The 23,837-nt window shown below is 34.6% G+C and overlaps 1 protein-coding gene across 1 annotated transcript in view; it reads left to right on the forward strand.

The window, feature by feature from the left end:
- The window catches only part of FUT8 (fucosyltransferase 8), a gene marked incomplete at its 3' end in the record, with an annotated part of 153,850 nt that overhangs the window by 13,258 nt on the left and 116,755 nt on the right, over positions 1-23,837 (forward strand). Inside the window, exon 2 of the mRNA XM_039242142.1 lies at positions 2,100-2,525. Coding sequence (XP_039098073.1) covers positions 2,323-2,525 — 203 coding nt within the window. The remainder of the gene's footprint in view (positions 1-2,099; positions 2,526-23,837) is intronic.

A 23,837-nucleotide genomic window follows, 5' to 3' on the forward strand; every position in this document is an offset into this window, starting at 1 on the left:
ACACAGTAAGGAAGCAGTCATTCATTATGGATAGGGTAAAAAATTCTATACCAACTTTTAAACCATACTAAGCAAAATTACATAGAAAACTATTTGGTTTTCAGCTCAGCTTTTTTTTTCTTATTTCATTTTAAAATACTAGCTAAGAACAAAAAAATTGGCGAAACATTCTCTCCAAAAACAGAGTGCAGGGGTGCCTGGGTGGCTCAGTCAGTTAAGTGTCCAACTTTTGATTTTGGCTCAGGTCATTACATTATGGTTCTTGAGACTGAGCCCTGCATCCGGCTTTGAGCTGACAGCATGCATCCTGCTTGGAATTCTCTTTCCCTCTCTCTCTGCCTCTCCCCTGCTCACGCTTCCATGCTCATTTTCTCTTTTTCAAAATAAATAAATAAACTTTAAAGAAAAAGAATACAAATGATGCTATTAAGAAAATGACCATGTTTTGTTCCTACAACAGTTTTTAAAATGTTTTTATTTACTTTTGAGAGAGAGAGAGAGAGAGAATGCAAGCAGGGGAGGGGCAGAGAGAGACACAGAATCTGAAGAAGACTCCAGGCTCTGTGCTGTCAGCTCTGAGCTGTCAGCACAGAGCCTGATGCAGGAGTAGAACCCACAAACCATGAGATCATGACCTGAACTGAAGTCAGACACTTAACCAACTGAGCCACCCAGGTGCCCCATCTTCTACAATTTTTAATGAGTTTTTACAACTTATGTAATGTCAATATTACTACATTGTAATGTGTAGTAATTTAATGTTTTGGTTATTTTTGATGATGGTTTATAAAAATTTAAGGTATTTTATCTAACAAAATGTATGTTTCTGTAAACTTGTTTCTATTTGAGTTACTATAGTTTTGCTCACTTTGATTATTATAATTTTTCATTATAATTTTAATAAAATGTTACAGCATATTTTTATTGTTATTTAAATAATTCCTTCAGAAAGCTATCTTTTCTTTTTTTTAATCACATTTATCTTTCTAAGTTAACTTTTGCTATATAGGGAAAGATTAAAAAATTTAATATCTTATTGGTATAGCCTGGAATTAACTAGGTTATATTATGGATTCAGTATATGGTATAGTAGCAATTTACAATGTTGCATATATTGTCACCCATAGTATTCTTAACTCAGATGTTAATAGTTAGCTTTTTTTGTTGACTTACTGAATTAAATCCATACCTTAAATCATCAGTGGATTCATTTTTTAATTTACTTTTTAACTAGGAATCTCTGAATACCTGAATTTTTCTATATAGCATGAAAACTAGGCATCATATGACTGATCTTTGATCTGCCTATAATTTCTTTCTTTGGGGAAAAAACTGTTTTGTTTCTAAAGGGAATTCTAAGCCAGATGATAAAGTGATAAATGAAACCCAAGCCTGAGAAAGTATGTGCATTTGTAATTAAGATGCACAGTGACTAAGAACTGGTATAGACATGTTGCAATTATTGGTATTTTTTAATAAATTGAGGAAGGGATAATCTAGCCTAATCTTTATGAGCCTTTGTGATATATGGAATGGTTACCAACTGATTAATGGCTGCGATATTCTTTGCTTATTAGCTAATATACATGTCACTTTTAGAATATATCAGTGACACTTTGCCTATCACTTGCAGGGTTAAGTAGTGCAAAGGCAGTTGAGTAGTGAGATGGAGGGGAATGGAGTCAAGATCTTACTGGAATGAATTCACTCATACAGAGAACATGTTTCTGTTTGAGTTAATGGAAACATTAGACCAAAATATGTAGTTGAATATATTTTGTTTGGTTTTGATTGCTTCTTCAAAGATGCAGTCTTTTGATCTCCATATATGATCTATTGCATAATGATGTTTGAAGGAAAAGTGATGATGGCACTTAGAGGACTTTCAAGCTTAGAGCTAATTAATTTATCTGGTAGAGCCCTGTTATACATGGTTGGTTTAATAGGCAGATGTGAAAGCTTTTGCTTTTTACTTACTATTAGGCAGTTATGTTATCTGCCAGTTAACACCAATGTGTTTCCTTCAACTCCATGAATCTCAGTATATGCTATTTTCCATATCCTAAATAATTTAAATATATTTCTTACTCTTTCCACAGCATGTAGAGCCCATGAAGCACAAGACAGTAAAGCTTCTTACTCATACCACCAGGACGATCTCTTTGAAAGATTTACTATAGGACTACCAGAGACACAAATTTTCTGAAGCATGATGTGTTGAAACAACAGAAGGCTACTGCTTACGCTAGCTACAAACAGACTTAAGATGTTTTCAATTCTTTGAGCCTCGGGAAGCCAGGGGAGTGAGTTGAAAATCTGAAGATGCGGCCATGGACTGGTTCCTGGCGTTGGATTATGCTCATTCTTTTTGCCTGGGGGACCTTGCTGTTTTATATAGGTGGTCACTTGGTACGAGATAATGACCACCCTGATCACTCTAGCCGAGAACTGTCCAAGATTCTGGCGAAGCTTGAACGCTTAAAACAGCAAAATGAAGATTTGAGGCGAATGGCTGAATCTCTCCGGTAGGTTCTGAAAAGTGAAGGAAGAATGATGTACTGTACTTTGTTTTTAGTTGCAGGGGTTCATTCACCGATTAAAAAATATTTAATGATTTCTTTAAACTGTTTTTGTAAAAATTTAAATATTTGGGTGAGGTACTTTTTATATCAATTCTATAACATGAGAATTTCTTCATAGTGTTGAATCTTATTTGCATATAGGTTTTAATATACAGACACCATGCCATTTAATTTATGTTTTTATACTTCATTTATAATTGTCTTCAGCATTTTGAATACTTTTGACAAATTAAATACAAACTTTGTATGATTTAAATAAGTGCATATTAAAATTTTTATTATATGGACTATAACAAAGACATTTATAATAATTCGGAGGCTGAATTAGTCTAATTATAACTTACTAAAATGAAGAAACAAAAATTCATTGTTAAATAAAACAACTGGATCTGGAACCTAGGGCATTGTTATTGTTGCTACTTCTAGTCTATTAAAAAATGTGACATGTACATTAGAAGGCATCACCTGTTTGGAAACATAAAGTCTTGCATTTTCCGGGAACAAAGAATTCCTAAATTCTAATTCCTCTGCTTTATATATAAAGGTGATTATATGTTTAGTGCCTGCTGTCTCTCGAGCTGGAATCTGAAGATTTGAGATGAAGAGTCATTACTCTGGAGTTGGTAATTGACCCTAAGAGAGGTAGTGTAGAGAAAAAGAGCACAGAGTTCATTTCCTTTTGAGAAACAGATACATTGAAGAGTAGAAGGTGAAAGCATCCTGCTGTGCATAGAGCCTTTAGAGTAATGGGGAAGGAGAGAGGGAGAGTGCTACGGTGTGGAAGCTGAGTAGCATTCTGTGAAAGAAGAATGTAATTGGCAATGTCACATACTCTTGAAGCTTTAGAGAAGACTCCTGTGGTTCTCCCATTTAAGAACTTTATACAATGAGTGAAAAACTATCGCTGTCATTTGTAGTAGTACCATGCGGTAAAATACAAAGTAATTAGGGATTAGAAAGTGGACAGAGAACTTCTTGCATTTATATATCCTTTTATTTCCTTTTGGGTGGGGGCCTGAAAGTATGGAGAAGGTGATCTCTCAGTAGAGTCTTAGTCATTTGTTATGAGAAGCAAAGATTGATAATTTAGAGGTTAATAATAATAGCTATCATTTATCAAGTGTATCATGTGCTAGGTACTATGCCAAGGACTTTGCATGAATTATCTCACTGAATTTCATAAATTTCCTTATGAGATGCTGGTACTGTTTTTATAACCATTTTACAGATTGAGGAGTGAAAGGGATATTAATTTAATTTTTCCCAAAGTTATACTTTCCACAAGTGGTGGAGCTTACTTTGCTTCTTAGTGGTATGACATAAAAGCCTGGACTCTGATGAAATGTGTTGCCTCTGTGAATAGAAACCAGAGAGAAGTCACCAATTCAGAAATCTCAACTAAAAGTCTCATGTAGTCCGTCAACGGACGAATGGATCAAGAAGATGTGGTTTCTCTATACAATGGAATACTACATAGCAATGAGGAAGAATGAAATCTGGCCACGTGTAGCAACATGGATGGAACTTGAGGGTGTTATGCTGAGTGAAATAAGTCAGGCAGAGAAGGACAGCTACCATATGTTTGCACGTATAGGAGGATTAGGAGGAATTTAAAGGAGGACCATGGGGGAGAAAAAGGGGGGAAACCGTGGGGAGAGGGAGGGAGGCAAACCAGGAGAGACTCTTGAATGCTGAAAACAAACTAAGGGCTGATGGGGGTGGGGGGGAGTAGGGGTGATGGGCATGGAGGAGGGCACATGTGGGGATGAGCACTAGGTGTGATATGGAAACCAACTTGACAATAAACTATTAAAAAAAAAGGTCTTATGTAGGAGATCGCCAAGAGTAGCTGCTGTGCTAATTGATTTTGGAATATGCTTTGATTGTAGTAAAACCTTGTTTCACATGCTGGGAATCATTGCTCCTTGGAAAAGATTTTGCTTCTTAACAATTTAGGCTCGTAAATAATTGATTATTTTTCTCCTCATTCTGACTTTAGTACTGATACTTCATTTGGCTTATTTCTGACTGCCAAGTATCTTGTTTTTATTGCATGAAAGAAAGCTTGCCTTTTATAATAGTTGATTCTTCTGTAGAATAATCTTTGGGTTTTGTAAGTCACTTTCTTTATATTCTTTTGTGTTGAAATTAAATTCTCAACTACTAAGACAACTTAGAGCTGAAAAGTACGTCATGCTGTAGTATTGTAAATATAATCTGAGAACACAGACTGAGTCAGTTTTTATACAGAGAGCTGTAATTTTAGAAAATAAATAAGTAATTATTTTTGCTCATTTGGGATGAAAAGCTCCTCACGTCTTTCCCTCAACTTTATGGGTAGGGACATTTGTGTTTCAGCCACAGGGATTTCATTTTAGAAACCCTGGTATAAAAGGAAGAACAGTAGATGTGCTACTGATGTTGGTATTTTTACCTTCTCATTGTAACATTTTGTACCCAATTTTGCTATGTCTTTTTCTCATAAAAAAAAAATGTGTTCATAAGCTAGACCCAAAAGGAGTAATTCATATGTCTGTAAAACTAGGTCATTTCTTTCAGATGAGACATATAGATTGAGTTTGGAAAGTGCACAGAAGCTTGAAATTACAGTTTTTAAGATTTAGGACCCTAATTTTAAAAGCATTTAACCAATTCTCCAGCTAGAATTTACTATTTTGTTGATTTGTACTATATATTTAGGAAAATAATTTAAAAATCATTATTATTGAGGGATACAAATGTTTAAGTGCAATGTTTGAGAGGTTGGTGTGTGTGTGTGTGTGTGTGTGTGTGTGTGTGTGTGTGTGTTTATTTCTGACTTACTGATGAATAATTTTTATATGGTAAAATTATTTTCTAGCACATAGGTGTATGAATAGCACATAGATCACTACCACGACAATCAAATTATGGAAGAATTCTGCCTCCCACTAGAATTCTTTTGTGCCCGTTTGTAGTCAGATTCTGTTCTTACCTTCTGTCCCTGGTACCCACCGATTTGTTTTCTGTCTTGTATTTTATTCTGTTCCTAAGTAGAATAATGTGGTGTGTAGCCTTTTGTATCTTGGTTTTGATTTTTTTGTTTTTTTTTTTAGTATAATGTACTTGACATTCATTAATGTTATTGTGTGTATTGGTAGTTTTTTTCTTTTTCCTGAGTATTATTTTAATTCCTTTTTGATAGTGAGTAGTATTCCACAGTATGGATGTATCACAGTATTGTTGTCTTTTGTTTTTTTAATGTATTGACTAGTTAAAGGATGTTAGTGTTGTTTCTGTTTTTTTGGCAATTGTGAACAAAGCTGTTATAACATTTGCTCTTTAGGTCCTTGCATGAACATAAATGTGCACTTCTCTTGGGTAAATATCTAGGAGTGGGGTTGCTGGGTCATTTGAGTGCATGTTTAATTTTTTAAGAAGTTGCCCAAAAGTTTTCCACTTTACCTGCAATATTTTGCGTTCCTACCAGCAATGCTTGAGAGTTCCAGTTGCACTCACTTTTAGCACTTGCTATTGTTAGTTGTTTTAGCAGGAATGCAGTATTATCTCACTGTAGCTTCAACTTATATTTCTTTTTTTTTCTTTAATGCTTATGTATTTATCTTGAGGGAGATAGCATGAGCAGGGGAGTAGCAGAGAGAAAGGGAGTCCCAAGCAGACGGTGCTCTCAGTGCAAAGCCTGTCGCAGGCCAAACTTATAACCTGTGAGATCATGACCTCAGTCAAAATCAAGTCTGATGCTCAACTAGACCAAGTCCCCCAGCTGCCCCTCAATTTGCATTTTTATAATGATTAATGATGTTGAACATTTTTTTCATGTGCTTAATTGCCATTCTTCAGTCAAGTGTTCATATTTGTTACCTCTTTTAAAAAATTGAGTTTCTGTTTTAAAATTTGTTTTCTTATTGCATTCTTTTTAAAATTGGGTTTATATACAACATAAAATTATATACACACCCATGTATACATATATGTAATATAAGATACTGTAAAAACCCAGTGACTTAAAACAAAATTTCATTAATTGAAGTTGTCCTTAGCTGGATTGTTTTTCTAATCTGGGGTTGCTCTTGTGGCTGCTACATTGTGGTAAGGCAGTCCAGGTGACCTCACTCACATGTTTGATGAGTAGTTGGGGCCATCAGTTACTTCCCTTCCATGTAGCTTCTCCAGTAGGATAGCCCAGGTTTCTTACATAGTGTTCCAGGAGGACAAGAGCAGAAAAAGGCCAAGTATCCAAAGTCACACAGTATCCCTTTCGCCACATTCTGTTAGTGTATGCAAATGAAAGAGACACTCCATATTCAGGAATAGAACGAGGGACTGCAAAGAATTTGTAGCCGAATTTAACCTACCACTCTCCTTTCCAGAAGTAATAGATTAAGCCAAATCATTGTGGTTCTGACAGCTTGAGTTTAGTTTAGACTTTGTTGATAGATAATAGGGTTTTTAGCAGAAGAATGACACATTGAAAATGGTTGAGTAAGATTTAGATTTTCAGATGGATTTGGGGCATGTTCTTCTTTGGAATGAAATTAACTAGGAAACATAGTATTAATCTAGACATGAGGTGATGCTGACCTAGATTAAATTAATTATTAAATATTTTTGTTTGGGAACCAAGGTACATCTGCTTATCTTCCCATGTTTTCTCTATGCTCTTTTTTTTTTTTTTTTAATGTTTTATTTATTTCTAGGAGAGAGAGAGACAGCGCGAGCAGGGGAGGGTCAGAGAGAGAGGGAGTCACAGACTGAAACAGGCTCCAGGCTCTGAGCTGGCAGTCAGCACAGAGCCCGACGCGGGGCTCGAACCCACGAACCGCGAGATCATGACCTAAGCGAAAGTCGGACGCTTAACCGACTAAGCCACCCAGGCGCCCCCCCCCAATTTTTTTTTTAAATGATTTTCTCTATGCTCTTATTTGGCTTTCTGCAGACTTCGTTTTCTTACTTGTTAATTGCCAGCACGTTAGGTAAATGTGTGGTAGTCTTTCTTTTAAAAACTTTAGAGATCTTCACTTTCTCAGCCTGCCATACTATAGGAATGCCTTTACATGCTTCATGTTTGTTTTATCTCAACCTTTAATAATGTGAAGTTACTGTCAGTTCACAGAATCATTGCTTCTTGGAATATGAATCTGCCACTTTGCCTATCAGTCAGGGTTGACATTTAGCAGATAATACCTGGAAAATTATTGTAAGTTGTTCAAAACCCCTTGAGTAGTGCACCATAAGTGGGCCAGATGTTAGAAATGGACAGAACTTGTAAAATCTAAAGAATACTTAATTGACAGCTTTCCTTTTAACGTAAATCATTTTGTTCTAGGTCCATTTATTTTTGAGATTACAACTTAAACAAAATTCAAATGTGACCTTATGACCTATTAATAAGATTGTTTGATTCAGGAAAACAGAAGAAATTTCTTCTGGAATTTAGATGCTAGCTGTAAACTGCAAATTTACAAACCACAAAGAATATAATTAATTTATGGATTATCTATATTTCTGAGCTATGCAGTAATTTTCCCAGATGGATTAGCACCAAAGCATGACTCTTCTGATGGAAGAATTTGATACCGCAGAAGTGTGGAATGCCGACATGGGTAGAAAGGAAACTGATGGTGGTGTTTCATAGGTCATAGAAGTAAGATATTCTCCTGTTCGAGAAGTTGGTATTAGAAAGTGGGGATGCCTTTGTTCTTGTTGGTTGATTGGAAAATTTGCTCTAGGTTCTCTTCTCTGTAACTGCTCATCTCTCCTGTAAAGAGAATCCTTATAGTCCTAAAACAAGTGAAAGGATTGGAATGTATAGAGCATCTGCTATCTACTTGTAACCTTCCCTTATACATGTGGTTTTCATTTTGCAGCCCTGCATCCATTATCCCTTATGCTATTAAGAGTATCTTATTTTTCCGTAGGGAAACTACTGCTTCCCTGTGTGACAGTATTTTAATGAGATTTGTAGTCAAGATTCCTAGCCTTTCCAGTCTGACAAACAAATGCTTTCTCTCTAGAGTTTTTACTAGCCTTTTTATATATTGCTGGAGTAAATTTGCCAGTGTTTTATTTTGGATTTTTTTTATGTTAACAAGACACGTATACCTGTAATTTTTCCTTCTTATGATGTCTTTGGGTTTTGGTAGCAAGGTTATGCAGAGCAATTCTATTCTCTGGAAGGTTTTGTATAAAATTGGTATTCATTCTGTTTTAAATCTTTGTTAGAATTCTACCAGCAAAGCCCTCTGGGTCTAGAGTCTTTGGAGGAGGGTGCAAAGGTTCAGTTGGGGATGAAAGAGGACATGGAAAGGTTTTAAATTCTGGTTTTGATCTTTTTAATAGAAATTGGACTCTTCAGATTTTCTATTTTTTCTTATGTCAGTTTTGGTAAGATGTGTTTTTTAAGGAATGTATCCATTTTATCAGCATTTTCAAATGTATTAACATAAAGTTGTTCATAATGACTTTTTAATATTCTTCTCCATACCTGTGGTACCTGTAGTAATGTCTCTCTTTTCATTCCTGATACTATTATTTTTTTTCTCCTTTTTTCTTGCTAAGAGTTTATCATTTTCATTTACCTTTTCAAAGAATTAGTCTGGTTGTTTTTGTTTTACTTTTTTCTTTAATTATATGTTTGGTTTTTTAATTTATTGATTTCTACTCTTAGTTTGATAAATTATAACATTCTCTATTTTTTGTGAGGTGTTTTTTTTTTTTTTGCCGTTTTTAAAGCTTTTTCAGAAAGAATTTATATCATTGATTTTAAACTTTGGTTCTTTTCTAATATATGCCTGGTGAACTTTAAATGTCTCTCTAAGCACCAGTTTTAAGTTGCATCCCATAAGTTTTGACAATGTCCTATTTTAATTTTTATTTATTTATATTTATTTTTAACACTTGTGTGGCTCCCTCTCTACCTTTCTCTCTCTCTTTCTCTCTCTTGTTTTTAAATTTATTTCTTTAAATTCAAGTTAGTTAACCTACAGTGTATATTGATTTCTGGAGTAGAACCTAGTGATTCGTCACTTGCATATAATACCCAGTGCTCATCCCAACAAGTGCCCTCCTTAATGCCCATCACCCATGTAGCCCATCCCTCCACCCCATCTCCTCTCTAACAACCCTCAGTTTGTTCTCTGTCTTTAAGAGTCTCTCTCTCTCTCTTTTAAAATGTTTTTTTTACTTAAAAATTTTTTTTAGTGTTTATTTATTTTTGAGAGAGGGACAGAGATAGAGGGTAAGCAGGGAAGGGGCAAAGAGAGAGGGAGATACAGGATCTGAAGTGGGATCCAGGCTGTGAACTGTCAACACAGAGCTTGACACGAGGCTTAAACCCATAAACTGTGACATCATGACCTGAGCCAAAATTGATGCTTAACTGACTGAGCCCCTAAAATGTTTTATTTTTGAGAGAGAGAGAGAGGGAGAGGAAGAGAGAGACACATACAATAGCCGAAGCAGGCTCCAGGCTCTCTGCAGTCAGCACAGAGTGTGACACAGGGCTCGACCCCACAAACTGTGAGATCATGACCTGAGCTGACCGACTGGGCCACCCAGGCTTCCCTGTCTTTACGAGTCTCTTATGGTTTTTCTCCCTCTCTGTTTTTAATCTTATGTTTCCTTCCATTCCCCTATATTTATCTGATTTGTTTCTTAAATTCCACCTATGCATGAAATCCTGTTATATTTGTCTTTCTCTGACTGACTAAGCATAATATACTCTAGTTCCATCCACATTATGCAAATGGTAAGATTTCATTCTTTTTGATTGCCAAAGTATTCCATTGTTTATGTATACCACATCTTTATCCATTCATCAGTTGATGGACTTTGGACTCTTTCCATAATTTAGCTATTGTTGATAGCACTGATATAAATATTAGAGTACATATGCCCCTTCGAATCAACGTTTTTGTATCCTTTGGATAAATACATAGTAGTGCAATTACTGAATTGTAGGTTTTTACATTTTTAAATGGTTGGTGAAGAAATAAATTTCCAAGGAGAACATGCAACAGAGGCCATATGTAGCCACAAAGTCTGAACTATTTACCATCTGGCCCTTTGTGCAAAGTTGGCTGATCAAAAGTTTGTGCAAATAAGGATGTCCTGATTTTTAACTCTTGTCTCTCTTAATCTTTGAACTGTTACACATGTTGCATGTGAGTTTTAACATGCTCTGAAACTAAGTAAAAGTCCAATCATTGAATTATCCTTAAGTTTTTGTTTACTATAAGTCTGTGTATACTTACTTTATACCTTTGATTTTCTCTTGTTTTATGCTTTTACTGTATGTTCACCTATTCCATATTTTCATCAGTCTGCCTCCTTGAAGCAGCTTATGTTTAGAACTGAAATGGGATTTATGAGTAAGAGATTGAATATATTTAGAAAGAACAGTCTGGTGAAATGAAAGGATTGTGAGTTTCTCAGATTTGGATTTGAATCTGAAGTATAGTACTTATTAACTGATCTTTAAAAAGATATACAGTCTTTCTGATCTTCAGGTTTTTCACTTGTAGAATAGCAGTAATAATCTGTACTTTGCATTGTTGTTAAACTTTAAATGAGATTTTAAAACTTTGAAGAAGACCTCCTTTGTAGTTCATCAATAAATAGTAATTTTAGATATTGGTAGTTGACAGTCTAGTTTTAGCTAATGGTAGCTGCTAATCTATAAAGTGCATGACCTTATGTACTTTTCACAGTACTCAGAATACTTGTTTCCATTGTTTTAATAGAGAGAATTATCTTATGTCACATATTTAGCACAATGGATTAGAATTCAGAAACCTACATATTCTTTAGAGTAACTCCTTACCTTGAGAAAATTATTCAACCTTTATGGGCCTAGGTCGAAACTATGGGAAAGTCGATTGGCTAGATGATCACATTTGATAGATCTGTCTGTCTTTGCAGAGGCAAAATAGTTAAATACACTAAGTTAAGTAGAAGCATAGAATGGGCTTTATTCCTTGTAATTTGGCTCTCATTACAGAATTATATATATATTTTTAGCTGGTTGATGCTTTTAGAAATGGGAATTATAATTCCTGATCTTAAGCTTTATTTAAAATGTCAGAATTTTAGTTATTATCACTGTCTAAAAGGTCTCTAGGGAAGAATGGATTATTTTTTGAGAAAGGTATCACATAATAAAAATACTAAAATCTTAAATAAGTCAATTGAAAAAATTTAAACTTTGCGTTTGAATTATTTTCCATATATAAATGCTATAGAGGAGTGCCTGGGTGGCTTAGTCAGTTAAGCATCCGATTTCAGCCCAGGTCATGATCTCACGGTTGTTGCATCAAGCCCTGCTTTGTGTGAGCTCAAGGCCCACTCTGGGTGAGCTTGAGACCCAGTCTGGGCTTTACTTTTTTTTTTCCCCCCTTTCTGTCTCCCTCTCTCTGCACCTCATGGGTTTCTCTCTCACCGCCCCTTGCTCATGTGCACTCTCTCTCAAAGAATGAGTAAAAAGATTTATAAATTCTTTAGAGACACAGTGAATTTTAAAACATGAATATTTGAGTTTAGGGCTAGATTACACATTCTTTACATATTAGCCTTTATTGTTTTATCCTGGTATTATGGAACTGATAATAGCTCCAAGTACTTGTTGATAATTGAAGATAATAATAGCAGGAAATACGGCTTAGTCATCCATTTCAATGTCATCTGATTTATATAGGTGGCACATAATTTAGTAGTTGTTTAGAAAACAACTTTCTGGGCTTTTTCTCCTATTTATTTTGGGAAGAGTTTTATTTCATTATGAAGATGCTTGCTTTATTTTTGAGATTGTCATATTGACATTTTATAATTGATTCAGTTAAAATCATGAAAAAAATGGTTGTTTAGTTTCAGTGATTAATATTCTAGACAAAGCTGTCTGAAAGAGAATAAATACAAAAAGTTTTCAACATTTTATAGTTGGCCTGTGAATTACAATAGCTAGAAGGAAGTATAGTATAAAATAGCACACTGCTTTTCTTGTTGTTGCTATTTCAAATAAAATAAATTTGATGGTCGGTTTTTGTTGAATCTAATGAGAGTCCTCAATGCTTTCTGGATTTTGATGTCTGTGTCTCTCCATATTAGAAAAGTTTTCTGCTATGATTTGCTCACATAACCCTTCTACCCCTTTTTCTTTCTCTTCATCTTCTGGGACCCCTATGATTCTATTGTTGTTCTTTTTTAATGAGTCACTGATTTCTCTAATTCTTAAATTGTGCTCTTTTGCCTTAATCTTCCTTTCTTTTTCTGCTTCATTGTTCTCCATAAGATTGTCCTCTGTATCTAATCTCCATAAGATTTGCTGCTCTGCCTCATACATTCTTGCTGCTGTGGCATCCATTTGAGAATGCAGCTCAGTTATAACATTTTTTATTTCATCTTGACTAGCTTTTACTTTTTTTATCTCCACAGAAATGGATTCTAATCTATTTTCAACATAGCTTGATTCTAAATTCTGGTTAGTATTCTTGATTCTAAGTTCTGGCTAGACATCTTGCATGTATCTGTGTTGATTAAGTCCCTGGCTGTCATCTCTTCCTGCTCTTTCTTTTGTGGTTAATTCTCATTTTGTCATTTTGAAGGAAGAGAAGTAATTAATAAGGAAAAAAAAGTTAAAATAAAAAATTTAAAACAACTCACACACACAAAAATCAAATAAATGATGCTAGATCCTAGGTGTGTTTTGGTCTGGGTTTTGAAAGGAGCTTGATTGATTAGAGAAAAAAGGGCAAAAGAAAAAAAAGGAAAATGTTTGAAAATTTGAAAAAATGAATACAATAAAATGATATGATGTAGGTAAAATAGAATTTGAAAGACTTACAAAAGAGTACAAATATAGTAGAAAAATTTAAAGAAAAAGATTTTTAATAAAATTGAAAATGATAATTTTTTTTCTGTATTCAAGAAAAGGAAAAAGGAAAAAAAAGGAAAATGTTTGGAAATTTGAAAAAAATGAATATACAGTGAAATAGAATAAAATGAATTGATGTAGGTAAAATAGAATTTGAAAAATTTACAAAAAAGTAAAAAATATAGTAGAAAAATATTTTTAATAAAAATTGAAAATAAAAATAATTTTTTTCTCTTTCTTCTGAGTTGTGTGGTTCAGGTTGTGCAGATTGTTGTGTTAATCCTCAAATCAGTTTTCTAGGTGTGCAGGATGGTTTAGTGTTGATCTAGCTATATTTCATTGATGCAAGATGCAAAAAAAAAAAAAACCCATGCTGTTCTGCCATCTTGGCTCCTCTTGTTGGTTACTTCTATTTCTGTGTAGGGCTTTTTTTAAAACAAGAAAATTAATTTAATTACTCTTTAAGTTTGATGTAGCCCCATTTATTAATTTTCCTTTTGTTGCTTGTGCTTTTGTTGTTATAGCTAAAAATCATTGCCAAGACTGATGTAAATTAGCTTTTCCTCTATATCATTTTCTTACCTAATTGCTCTGGCTAGTACTTCCCCTACTATGTTGAACAGAAGTAGTGAGAGTGGGCATCCCTTTCTTCTCGCTGATCTTAGAGGAAAAGCTTTCACCCTTTCACCATTAAATGTGATATTTGCTGTGAGCTTTTCTTATGTAGTTTTTAATATGTTGAGATATGTTTCTTATGTACCCAATTCGTTGGGTGTTTTTTTTTTTTTTTTTAAATATTTTTATTTATTTCTAGGAGAGAGAGAGAGAGACAGCGTGAGCAGGGGAGGGTCAGAGAGAGAGGGAGTCACAGACTGAAGCAGGCTCCAGGCTCTCAGCACAGAGCAGTCAGCACAGAGTAGTCAGCACAGAGCCCGACGCGGGGCTCGAACCCACGAACCGCGAGATCATGACCTAAGCGAAAGTCGCACGCTTAACCGACTAAGCCACCCAGGCGCCCCTCGTTGGGTGTTTTTTTATATGAAATGATGTTATAGTTTGTCAAATACTTTCTGCATTTATTGAGATAATTATATAATTTTTATCTTTCATTTTATTAATGTAATATATCACACTTAATGATTTGCATATGTTGAAGTATCCTTGCATCCCAGGGATGTCCTACTTATTCATGGTTCTGATCCTTTTAATGTGCTCTTGGATTAGATTTGCTTATACTGAGAAATTTTATTATCCACATTCATTGGTCTGTAGTTTTATTCTTGTAGAATCCTTTTTTGTCTTTGGTCTTAGGGCACTACTAGCCTCATAAAATGAGTTTGGGAGTGTTCTCTCCCCCTTTATATTTTGAAAGTTTAAGAAGGATTGGCATTAATTTTTCAAATGTTTGGTAGAATTCATTAGTGAAGCAATCTGGTCCTGGGCTTTTCTTTGTTGGGAAGTTTTTGATTACTGATTCAGTCTCCTTACTTGTAACTTGTCTGTTTCTTCATTATGCAGTTTTGGTAGGTTGTATGTTTATAGTAATTTATTCTAGGTTATTCCATTTGTGTTGTCATTTTATTGATAATAGCAGTCCTGAGATCCTTTCAGTTTCTCTGATATCAGTTGTAATTTCTCTTATTTCATTTATAATTTTATTTGTTTGATCCTCCCTTTATCCTAGTCTGGCTTAAGTTTTGTCACTTTTGTTTTTTCAAAATACTAGCACCTAATTTCATTAATATTTTCTATAATTTTTCTGATCTCTTTTACATTGATTTCTGCTCTGTTATTTCCTTTCTTCTGCCAACTTTGGACTCAGTTTGTTCTTTTTTGTTTACTTGCACTGTAAAGCTAGATTGTTTATATCAGATGTTTCATTATTCTTAATGTAGGTGTATATTGCTATAATGTTCCCTCTTAGAACTGCTGTTATAGCATCCTATAAGTTTTGATAAGTTATGTCTCCATTTTTACTTGCTTGAAGATATTTTTAAGTTTCCCTTTGATACCTTCTTTGAATCATCGTTCAGGAGTGTATTGTATAAGTTCCACGTATTTTCCTAGCTTTTCTCTGTTATTGATTTCTAGTTTCATACCTTTGTGGTCAGAAAAGATACTTAGTATGATTTCACTGTTCTATTTTTCTGACCTATTCTAATGATCAACTCTGGAGAATGTTTCATGTGCACTTACTTGAAAGATATGTGTATTCTGCTGCTGTTGGATATAATATCTGTATGTATCTATTTGCTCCTTTTTGTCTAAAATATGATTCAAGTCCAGTGTTTCCTTAACTGAATTACTGAGTGAATGATTTGTTCATTGTTCAAAATAAGGCATTAAAGTATTCTACTGTTACTGAATTGTTGACTGTTTCTTCCTTCATTTCTGTTAGTATTTGCTTAATGTGTTTCAGTTCTTGATGTTAGGTGCTTGTATATTTACAGTTATTATATTTTCTTAATGGATGGATCTCTTTATCATTTCTAATTGCCTCCTTTGTCTCTTTTAAGTCTTTGAATTATAATCTATTTTGTCTGATATAAAAATAGCTATCCTTACTCTCTTTTGGTTTCCATTTGCATGGAACATCTTTTTCAGTCCTTTCATTTTGAGCCTCTTTATGTCCTTAAAGCAATGAGTCTCTTGTAGACAGCAGATAGCTGGTTTAAAAAAAATTTTTTTAATGTTTATTTATTGAAAGAGAAGAGATCAAGTATGAGCAGGGGAGGGGCAGAGAGAGAAGGAGACACAGAATCTGGAGCAGGCTCCAGGCTCTGAGCTGTCAGCACAGAGCCAGATGTGGGGGTTAAACTCATGAAACATGAGATCATGACCTGAGCCGAAGTTGGACATTTAATAGACTGATCCTCCCAAGCACCCCTGACCTCTGGGTTTTGTTTTTTTTATCCGTCTTGTCATTATGTTTTTTTGATTGGAGAATTTAGTACATTTACACTTAGAGTAGTTACAAATATTTAAGGAGTTACTAATGCCACCTTATTAATTGTATGGGCCAAAACATTAAAGAGGAGAACATACTCTCAAAACTTATTTTATGAGGCCAGCATTACCCTGATACCAAAAGCATTACCCTGAAGGACTCTACAAAAAAAGAAAAATAGAGACCAGTATCTCTGATGAATATACAAAAATTTGTCAGCAACAAAATATAAGCCAATCTTGAAGGGCTTATTCCCTAATAAAATATTTTATTACTCCTTAAGTGTAGATTAGAACATACATACACTAGTATGCACAAATACATTCACTGCATACACCATTTGCTAAGGTATTTTAAAGTTTATTACTGACATTGTAGTATAGCTATATAGAGACTGATTAATGTATTATTGATCATCCTTTAAGGGAAGTCACATTTGGTTTTCATTTTATTTTGGTTTCTCTTATATTTCTAGTAACCTGTATACAGAGACCACTACTTCAGAGCAGATGTCATGCCTAAGCTATTTCATTTAAAGAAAATCAGGTTTTGTGGAAATAATAAATTAGGTAAATGGTTCTTTTAATGACCATTTATCTTAACTATGGTATACATTATTATATCAGTAGAACAATCATCTGGGGATTATCATAAAGAGATAATCTGTAGTCAGGCAAAATATCTTAAGTTTGATGAGCAATTAGTACTAGTCTAGCAAGTGAAAATAAGCAGGCATATGCTAGCTGAATTTTGGGCTGTATTAATATTTAAAGATATAACAGACTTAATTTAAATATTTAAAACTTCTGTATTTAGAAAACAAGACAAGTAAAAAATTTGTACCTTTCAGAGCTTAAACCCAAAGAGAATGCTGTCTCTGATATATGCCTCTGTGCATGTATAAATGTTCATATTCATACTCTCCCTCCTTCCCCTCGGTTTTCTCTGTCTATTGAGGCTCTGTTCATTTTCCATGGCCTCTGTCCAATAAGGTTCTTCCTAAAGACTTTCCTCTTTGCATAAAATTATCTTTTATAGTACTTGTTGGAACCTCTCAGGTGTTTTACTTGTTTTTATCTTAACTTCTTTAGCACTAACTGCCTTGAAAGTAGGAGCTATTTCATTCATCTTTGTATCTTCCGCAGTATTAAACAGAGTACCTCCTATGGAGTAAGTTTTGAGTATATTTTTAGGAATGCATTTACTTAGAGTTTTAATCCCAAAATATCCCAGAGAAATTCATTGTAAGGATGTTTATTATCTCATCCTAACTGATTAATCTGACTGGTTTTTATTTACTTTATTATTATTATTATTATTATTATTATTATTATTATTTTGGTTTTGAATCCAAACTGCTTCAAGGGAAGATTCTTAGAATTAATTTGGGAAGCACCCTGACATTTTCTATGGAGTATTTGGACTTTAAGAAAATTATATCCATATCTTTATATCAAAGTATAAAAATTGGAAGGAAATGATGGTAAATATAGGAGGATGGATGTTTAAAGTGCATGCCATGTAGGTTGCTATTGTGCGTCTTTTGTCTTTACTGAATCCCGTTTCCCCATCCCCAAATATCCAGTCATTAAGAAAGAAGATATTAAGCTAGGCTAACATCATTAGGTTAGGAGATGTTTCTTTGACTTTAACTTCTAAGGTTATTAATAATGTTTAAATTTTAAAAGCTTCATAAGACCATGGTTTGCTCCTGCAGTTGATGAATGTTTTTTTAACTTTATAAGTGAGAAACAGGGTGGTTTATGTTATATTTAAAATTTTTTGATGTTTATCTTATATTTGAGAGAAACAGAGAGACAGAGTGCGAGTGGGAGAGGAGCAGAGAGGTAGGGGGACATAGAATCTGAAGCAGGCTTCAGGCTCTGAGCTGTCAGTGCAGAGCCCAGTGCAGGGCTTGAACTCACAAACCAGGAGATCATGACCTGAGTGAAGTTGGATGCTCAACCAGCTGAGCCACCCGGGTGCCCCAATATGTTATGTTTAATGTAAAGGAAAACTTGAAAATAATTTTATCATACTCTGTGTTCTTCATCTGAGCAAATTTTTTTTCTTTTTGATATTAAAAAAAATTGGAAGAATGATGCTATATTTGTTTATAATTAGACTCTGTTTTCATGGAACCACCCCCAAACAGTGCTTTTCAAAGTGTGGTTGGTTTTTATTTATTTGTTTGTTTGTTTGTTTGTGTGTTTATTTCAAGTATAATTAACATGTAGTGTTATATTATTTTCAGATGTACAATATAATGATTCAGCAATTCTGTACTTTACTCAATACTCATTAGGATAAGTGTCCTCTTAAACCTATTTCACCAATTCCCCCACTTTCCCCTGCAAAGTATGGTCATTTGACAGTAGCATAAAATTACATGGGAACTTCTTACAAATCCAAATGCTCAGGCCCCAGCCCCCAGGCCTGTTGAATCACAAACTCTAGAGATGTGGCTAAGTAATTTATTTTAACAGTCTAGATAAATCTGATGTATACCTTTAATACATAGTTAATAAAATGGCATTAGTAAGTCCTTACTTATTAATAATTACTCTCATTATCAATGTATTAAATTCTCTAGTCAGAGTGACTAGATGGTTGAAAAGACAAAACTCAACTATATGCTACTTACAAGAGACCACTTCAGCATTGACACACATGGCTCAAAGTAAAGGGGTGGAAAAAGATGAAGAATGACTGCCCTTAAAGTATAAAAATTTGATTTTTAAGTTCCTGGCAGAGAAAATTGTAACAGAAAAAGAAATAGTTAACTACCAGTGAATCATTTTCAGGAGTTTATCATGACCAGCTAGTCTCAGACACCTGGCAGAGTTTATTAATGTAATATTCGCATCTTGTTTCCCCTTAAATGTAGAACTTCATATAATATTATGGACGTGAGGTTTATATTAGCTCAAAAGCACTTATTGGGAACCTTCTGTTTATTCATTTTAGGAAGATTGCTACTTTTGCAAAATTTATATTGACTCATTTATGTAGCCAAAGCTTTTATTAAGAGCAAGAGCCTTGAAAGGAGAATGTGAATAAAATATTGCTGTACTTGGTTATGTCAAAGAATATAAACCAACATGTGTAAATTTCAGGTTATCTATTCCAGCCTTGTTTTCCGGTTAAAACCTATTAGGATTGGTTTTTCATAATTCATCTATGCATGCTATGTGAGTTGGCATGTTTTATTATTAATAGATGTCAGTCGTTTTTTACCTGTTTTGTTCTACCCATTTTTCCTTCCTTGAATGATGACATTATTGCCAAATCAACAAGGAGATATTTATTTATGAGTTCATTGCTTTTTAAAAAAAATGTTTAATTTTTTGAAATAGAGAATGAGCGAGAATGAGTAGGGTTGGGCCAGAGAAGAGAGAGGGAATCTCAAACAGGCTCCACACTGTCAGCACAAAGCCTGACATGGGGCTTGATCCCACAAACTGCAAGATAATGACCTGAGCTGAAATCAAGAGTGGGAGTCTCAACCAGCTAAGCCGCACAGGTGCCCCAAGTTCTTTGTTTTGCTAACAGGACTTTTGCACATTTACACAAAAATTTGGTTAAGGAAATGTATGTGTTGACATTTGGACAGAATTTTATTTTCTCAGTATTGAGAGGATATTTTGTGCATTACATCTGGCTGAGGCCATTAGAATCTCATTGCTGTAAGTGTAAGTCATGGTATGACTTACCACTTTCCTATATTTGAGGTATAGGAATTTGAACCATGTACTTGAGTGTACTTTTTTCCACAGAGACATAGCTTGAGAGGAAGGTAAATGTCAGAATGGTCAGTTTAACCAGATTTTTTCTTCTATCCAATTAAAGTAATATTTAAAGTTATGAATATTCATTTTTGGTTGCATATCCATATTTTATTCAGGATGAACACGTGATTTCTTTAATTTTGAGTTTATATGGGTTTTTATGCTATTCTGAAATTTTATGCTATTCTGAAATAGTTTGATATAAAACATACTTCATTATTTTTGGATAGATTTATAGCAATGTTAGTATTTCATGCTCTCTGCTTACTTCGCTAATCTTTATTCTCAGTATTTCTAATTTGTATTACAAACTTCTGCTTTACTGAGCAATTTACAGTTCTCCAGAAGCACCATGCTTCCTGCCTCTGTTCCTTTGCACATTTTACTATTTTGATGAGTCAGCCCCCATCTTTCCTAAGCATTGTTAGTGGGTCCTAATGTCCTTTAGGATTCTCTGAGAATCCTTTCCTGATCCCACTCATTTTCCTGATCCCACTCATTTTTCTGTGTGTCAGTGTATTTTCCTAGTACTTGTGGCTAACTCTAGTCATTTTACTTACCCCAGCGTGATAAAGCTTTTTACAGTTGTCTCTTCAACTGAATCTTATGTACCTTGAGGGATTAGATCGTATCTTACTCATCTCTGTATTGTAGTGCCTACTTCAGAAGTTGGTACCTTTAATAAAATGCCCTACAAATGAGAATGAGTAAGTAAATGAATGTGACTGATTTGGGGAGCATTTGTATCTGACTGAAAATCATTCCTATATTCTCAGCTCATAGCTGTCATCTTAAATATGCTTATCATGCCTATTTTATCTTTGACCTCCTGTTTGCCTTGGACATAGTGAATGCTGTATAAGTTAATTGGAATTTAGGATGCTATTTTGTATAAATCATACGATAGACATTTATTTGTAGATATGGTAATTTTATGATTGAAGGTTAGCATCCTTAGATACCATCTTTTTTTTTCTTTTAAAGATTTTATTGATCTGCTTTTTACCCCATTGGCCAAAATATTCCTTTTGCCTATTTGGGCTCCATTTAAGGCTGTGGGTTCTTTTGTATTGTGGACTTTTTTGTGTGTTTATGATCTAGATAGAGAATTCTTGTCAGCAATTATATAGTTCCTTCTGAAATTTAGTATTCTCATGTCATTGTGGAAGATATTAACCATGGTATTTTTTGTAGGTTAGGTAACTATGACAGCTATCACTGTGATAAAATATAAACCTACACTGCTCTTTATAATCAACAGGAAGACTTAATAAAACTTTGACAAATGACTTATGGACTCTAGACAATATAAATGATATTGAATTATTTGGTTTTTTTTAATGTTTGTTTATTTTCGAGAGACAGAATGCGAGTGGGGGGGGGGAGCAGAGAGAGAGAGAGAGGGAGACACAGAATCCGAGTCAGGCTCCAGGCTCCAAACTATCAGGACAGAGCCCGACGCGGGGCTCGAACCCACAAGCTGTGAGATCATGACCTGAGCTGAAGTCAGAGGCGTAACCAACTGAGCCGCCCAGGCGCCCCATATATTGAATTATTTGAATTGCTGAACATAATAAGCATAAAAGAGAAAGGAGAACACTGAGTCAAATATAATGCATTCAGCATCTATAATAACTTTTTTTTAAAGTTTATTTTGAGAGAGAACACACAGGCATGCAAAAGTGGGGAAAGGGCAGAGAGTGAGCACAATAACTTTTTACATCTTTTTCTTAATCTTTATTTTTGAGAGGGAAGGGGTGAGGGGCAGAGGTGGGGAGGCAGAGGATCCGAAGCAGGCTCTGTGCTGAGAGCAGAGAGCCCATTGAGGAGCTTGAACTCATGAACCGTGAGATCATGACTTGAGCTAAAGTTGGACACTTAATTGACTGAGCCACCCAGGCGCCTCAGTAACTCAGTTTTTAATGACTAATCAGCACAGAGAGACCATTGGTGCTTTCCAACCCCTTCTTTAGATATTGAGGGTCTCATCTGTTGAGGTGTTAAACATTTCTTGACAGATTCTGTAAACTACATTTAGGTATTTAGTTCAGTCTCCTATAAATACATTGTAACTTTCAGAATACAAAACAATCTAATACCTTTTCTTACAAAACTTACTACCAAAGTTTCCTTTTCAAGCAACTGTTAGAATGACACATTAAACGTTTAATCTAAACTGTCTATAATACTAGAGTTTGAGTCCGTTGGCTTAGTTGGTGTCAGAAGGCATGATGTTAAGGAAAAGGTAATGAATTAGTCCCCACCCCAAATTGTTAGATTTGTATGGAGAAAAATTGTTTTGTAGTTAGAGATAGGCACTTTTTAAAATCTTATATACATATATGTACATGTCTTACTGATTCCTTATCCCTCTTTGAATAGTGCCGAGTTGAGGAGCATGTTAAATTTTGTAGGAAAGAAAAAAAAAAGAAGTTACTCAAAACATATTGTTCCTTTATCTTAGTTTATCAGTTAGTTATCTGTTTCTTTGTAGCAGATTGTTACCTTAGAATTATTTTGGGGTGTTCAATGACATGACAGCTGGCTGCCCCCAGGGCAAGTGATTTTAAGAAAGTTAGAAGCTACAGTGTCTTATATGACCTAGCATCTGAAGTCATACTTCATCATTGGCAATATCATATTAGGTACCACATAGAGCATATCTAGTCACTGTGGAAGAGGAGTATGAAGAGAGTGCACACCAGGATGTGAGAATCATTCTGGGCCATTTTGTAAGCTTGCTACTACCGTACCTCGTACCATAAGTTACTTACATGTTCATAGAATTTGATAACTAAAGAATTTCAGGTGTTGTCTCTATTAACTATCACATTTTTACAGCTGAAGGAATGGAATAGTAGTTGACCTACTGAGTATTTCCCCCAAGGTGATATGGCTAGTTCATGGTAGAGCCCAGACTAGAACCTAAGCCTGTGCACTTCAAGACAAGTTGTTTTTTTAGACCTTATGTCACCATTGATTGGCTCTACTACCATATTACTGCTACAGGAGGGTGGGAGAAACGCTGGTCCTTGTCTCACGGAGTGGAATAATGAATCTCATGGACAATGGAGTGAGCAAAACAATAGAGTTTATGGAGAGAAAGTATAAAACTCTCAAGAGTGAGAGGGCTGAGACTGGGTTACTGCTGAGGATTTTTGTCCCTGACTTTTTACTGGGACCTTATCAGAAAGTTTGTTAGATTTCATGCATGGCACCTAGACTGGGCAGGTCAGAAACACGTTTATCTTATCCTCTTTTTCCCTAAACTCTGCTGCCATTGCCAATTCCTCAGCCAGCTTTCCCCTTGTAGCTGCAACCTGCCTCCCTGAAGGTCCCTTATCTCTTCCTACCTAATTTTAACCCTTTCCCGAACTCATTACAATTTGGGTATATATGTAAACTAAGTATTTGTTTTCACAGATACTCTTAACTGTTTATATATTTCTTGGTTAATTCATAGTTTAATTATAGTTTATAATTTATAAATACTTCTATTTCATTCGCTTCCCAACTCTCTCACTTTGTCCCCTACTTCTTCCCTTTCCTGTTGCTTCTAATTTTATGGTTCTCTACCTGAATAATGATTGATTTGAAATGATAGCCAGAGTAAAGTTCTGGCTATATGAGTATGAAGTAATAGGAAATAACAT

Source organism: Hyaena hyaena, unplaced genomic scaffold (genome assembly GCF_003009895.1).
Source record: "Hyaena hyaena isolate Hyena2069 unplaced genomic scaffold, ASM300989v1 scaffold_208, whole genome shotgun sequence".
Taxonomy (NCBI): domain Eukaryota; kingdom Metazoa; phylum Chordata; class Mammalia; order Carnivora; family Hyaenidae; genus Hyaena; species Hyaena hyaena.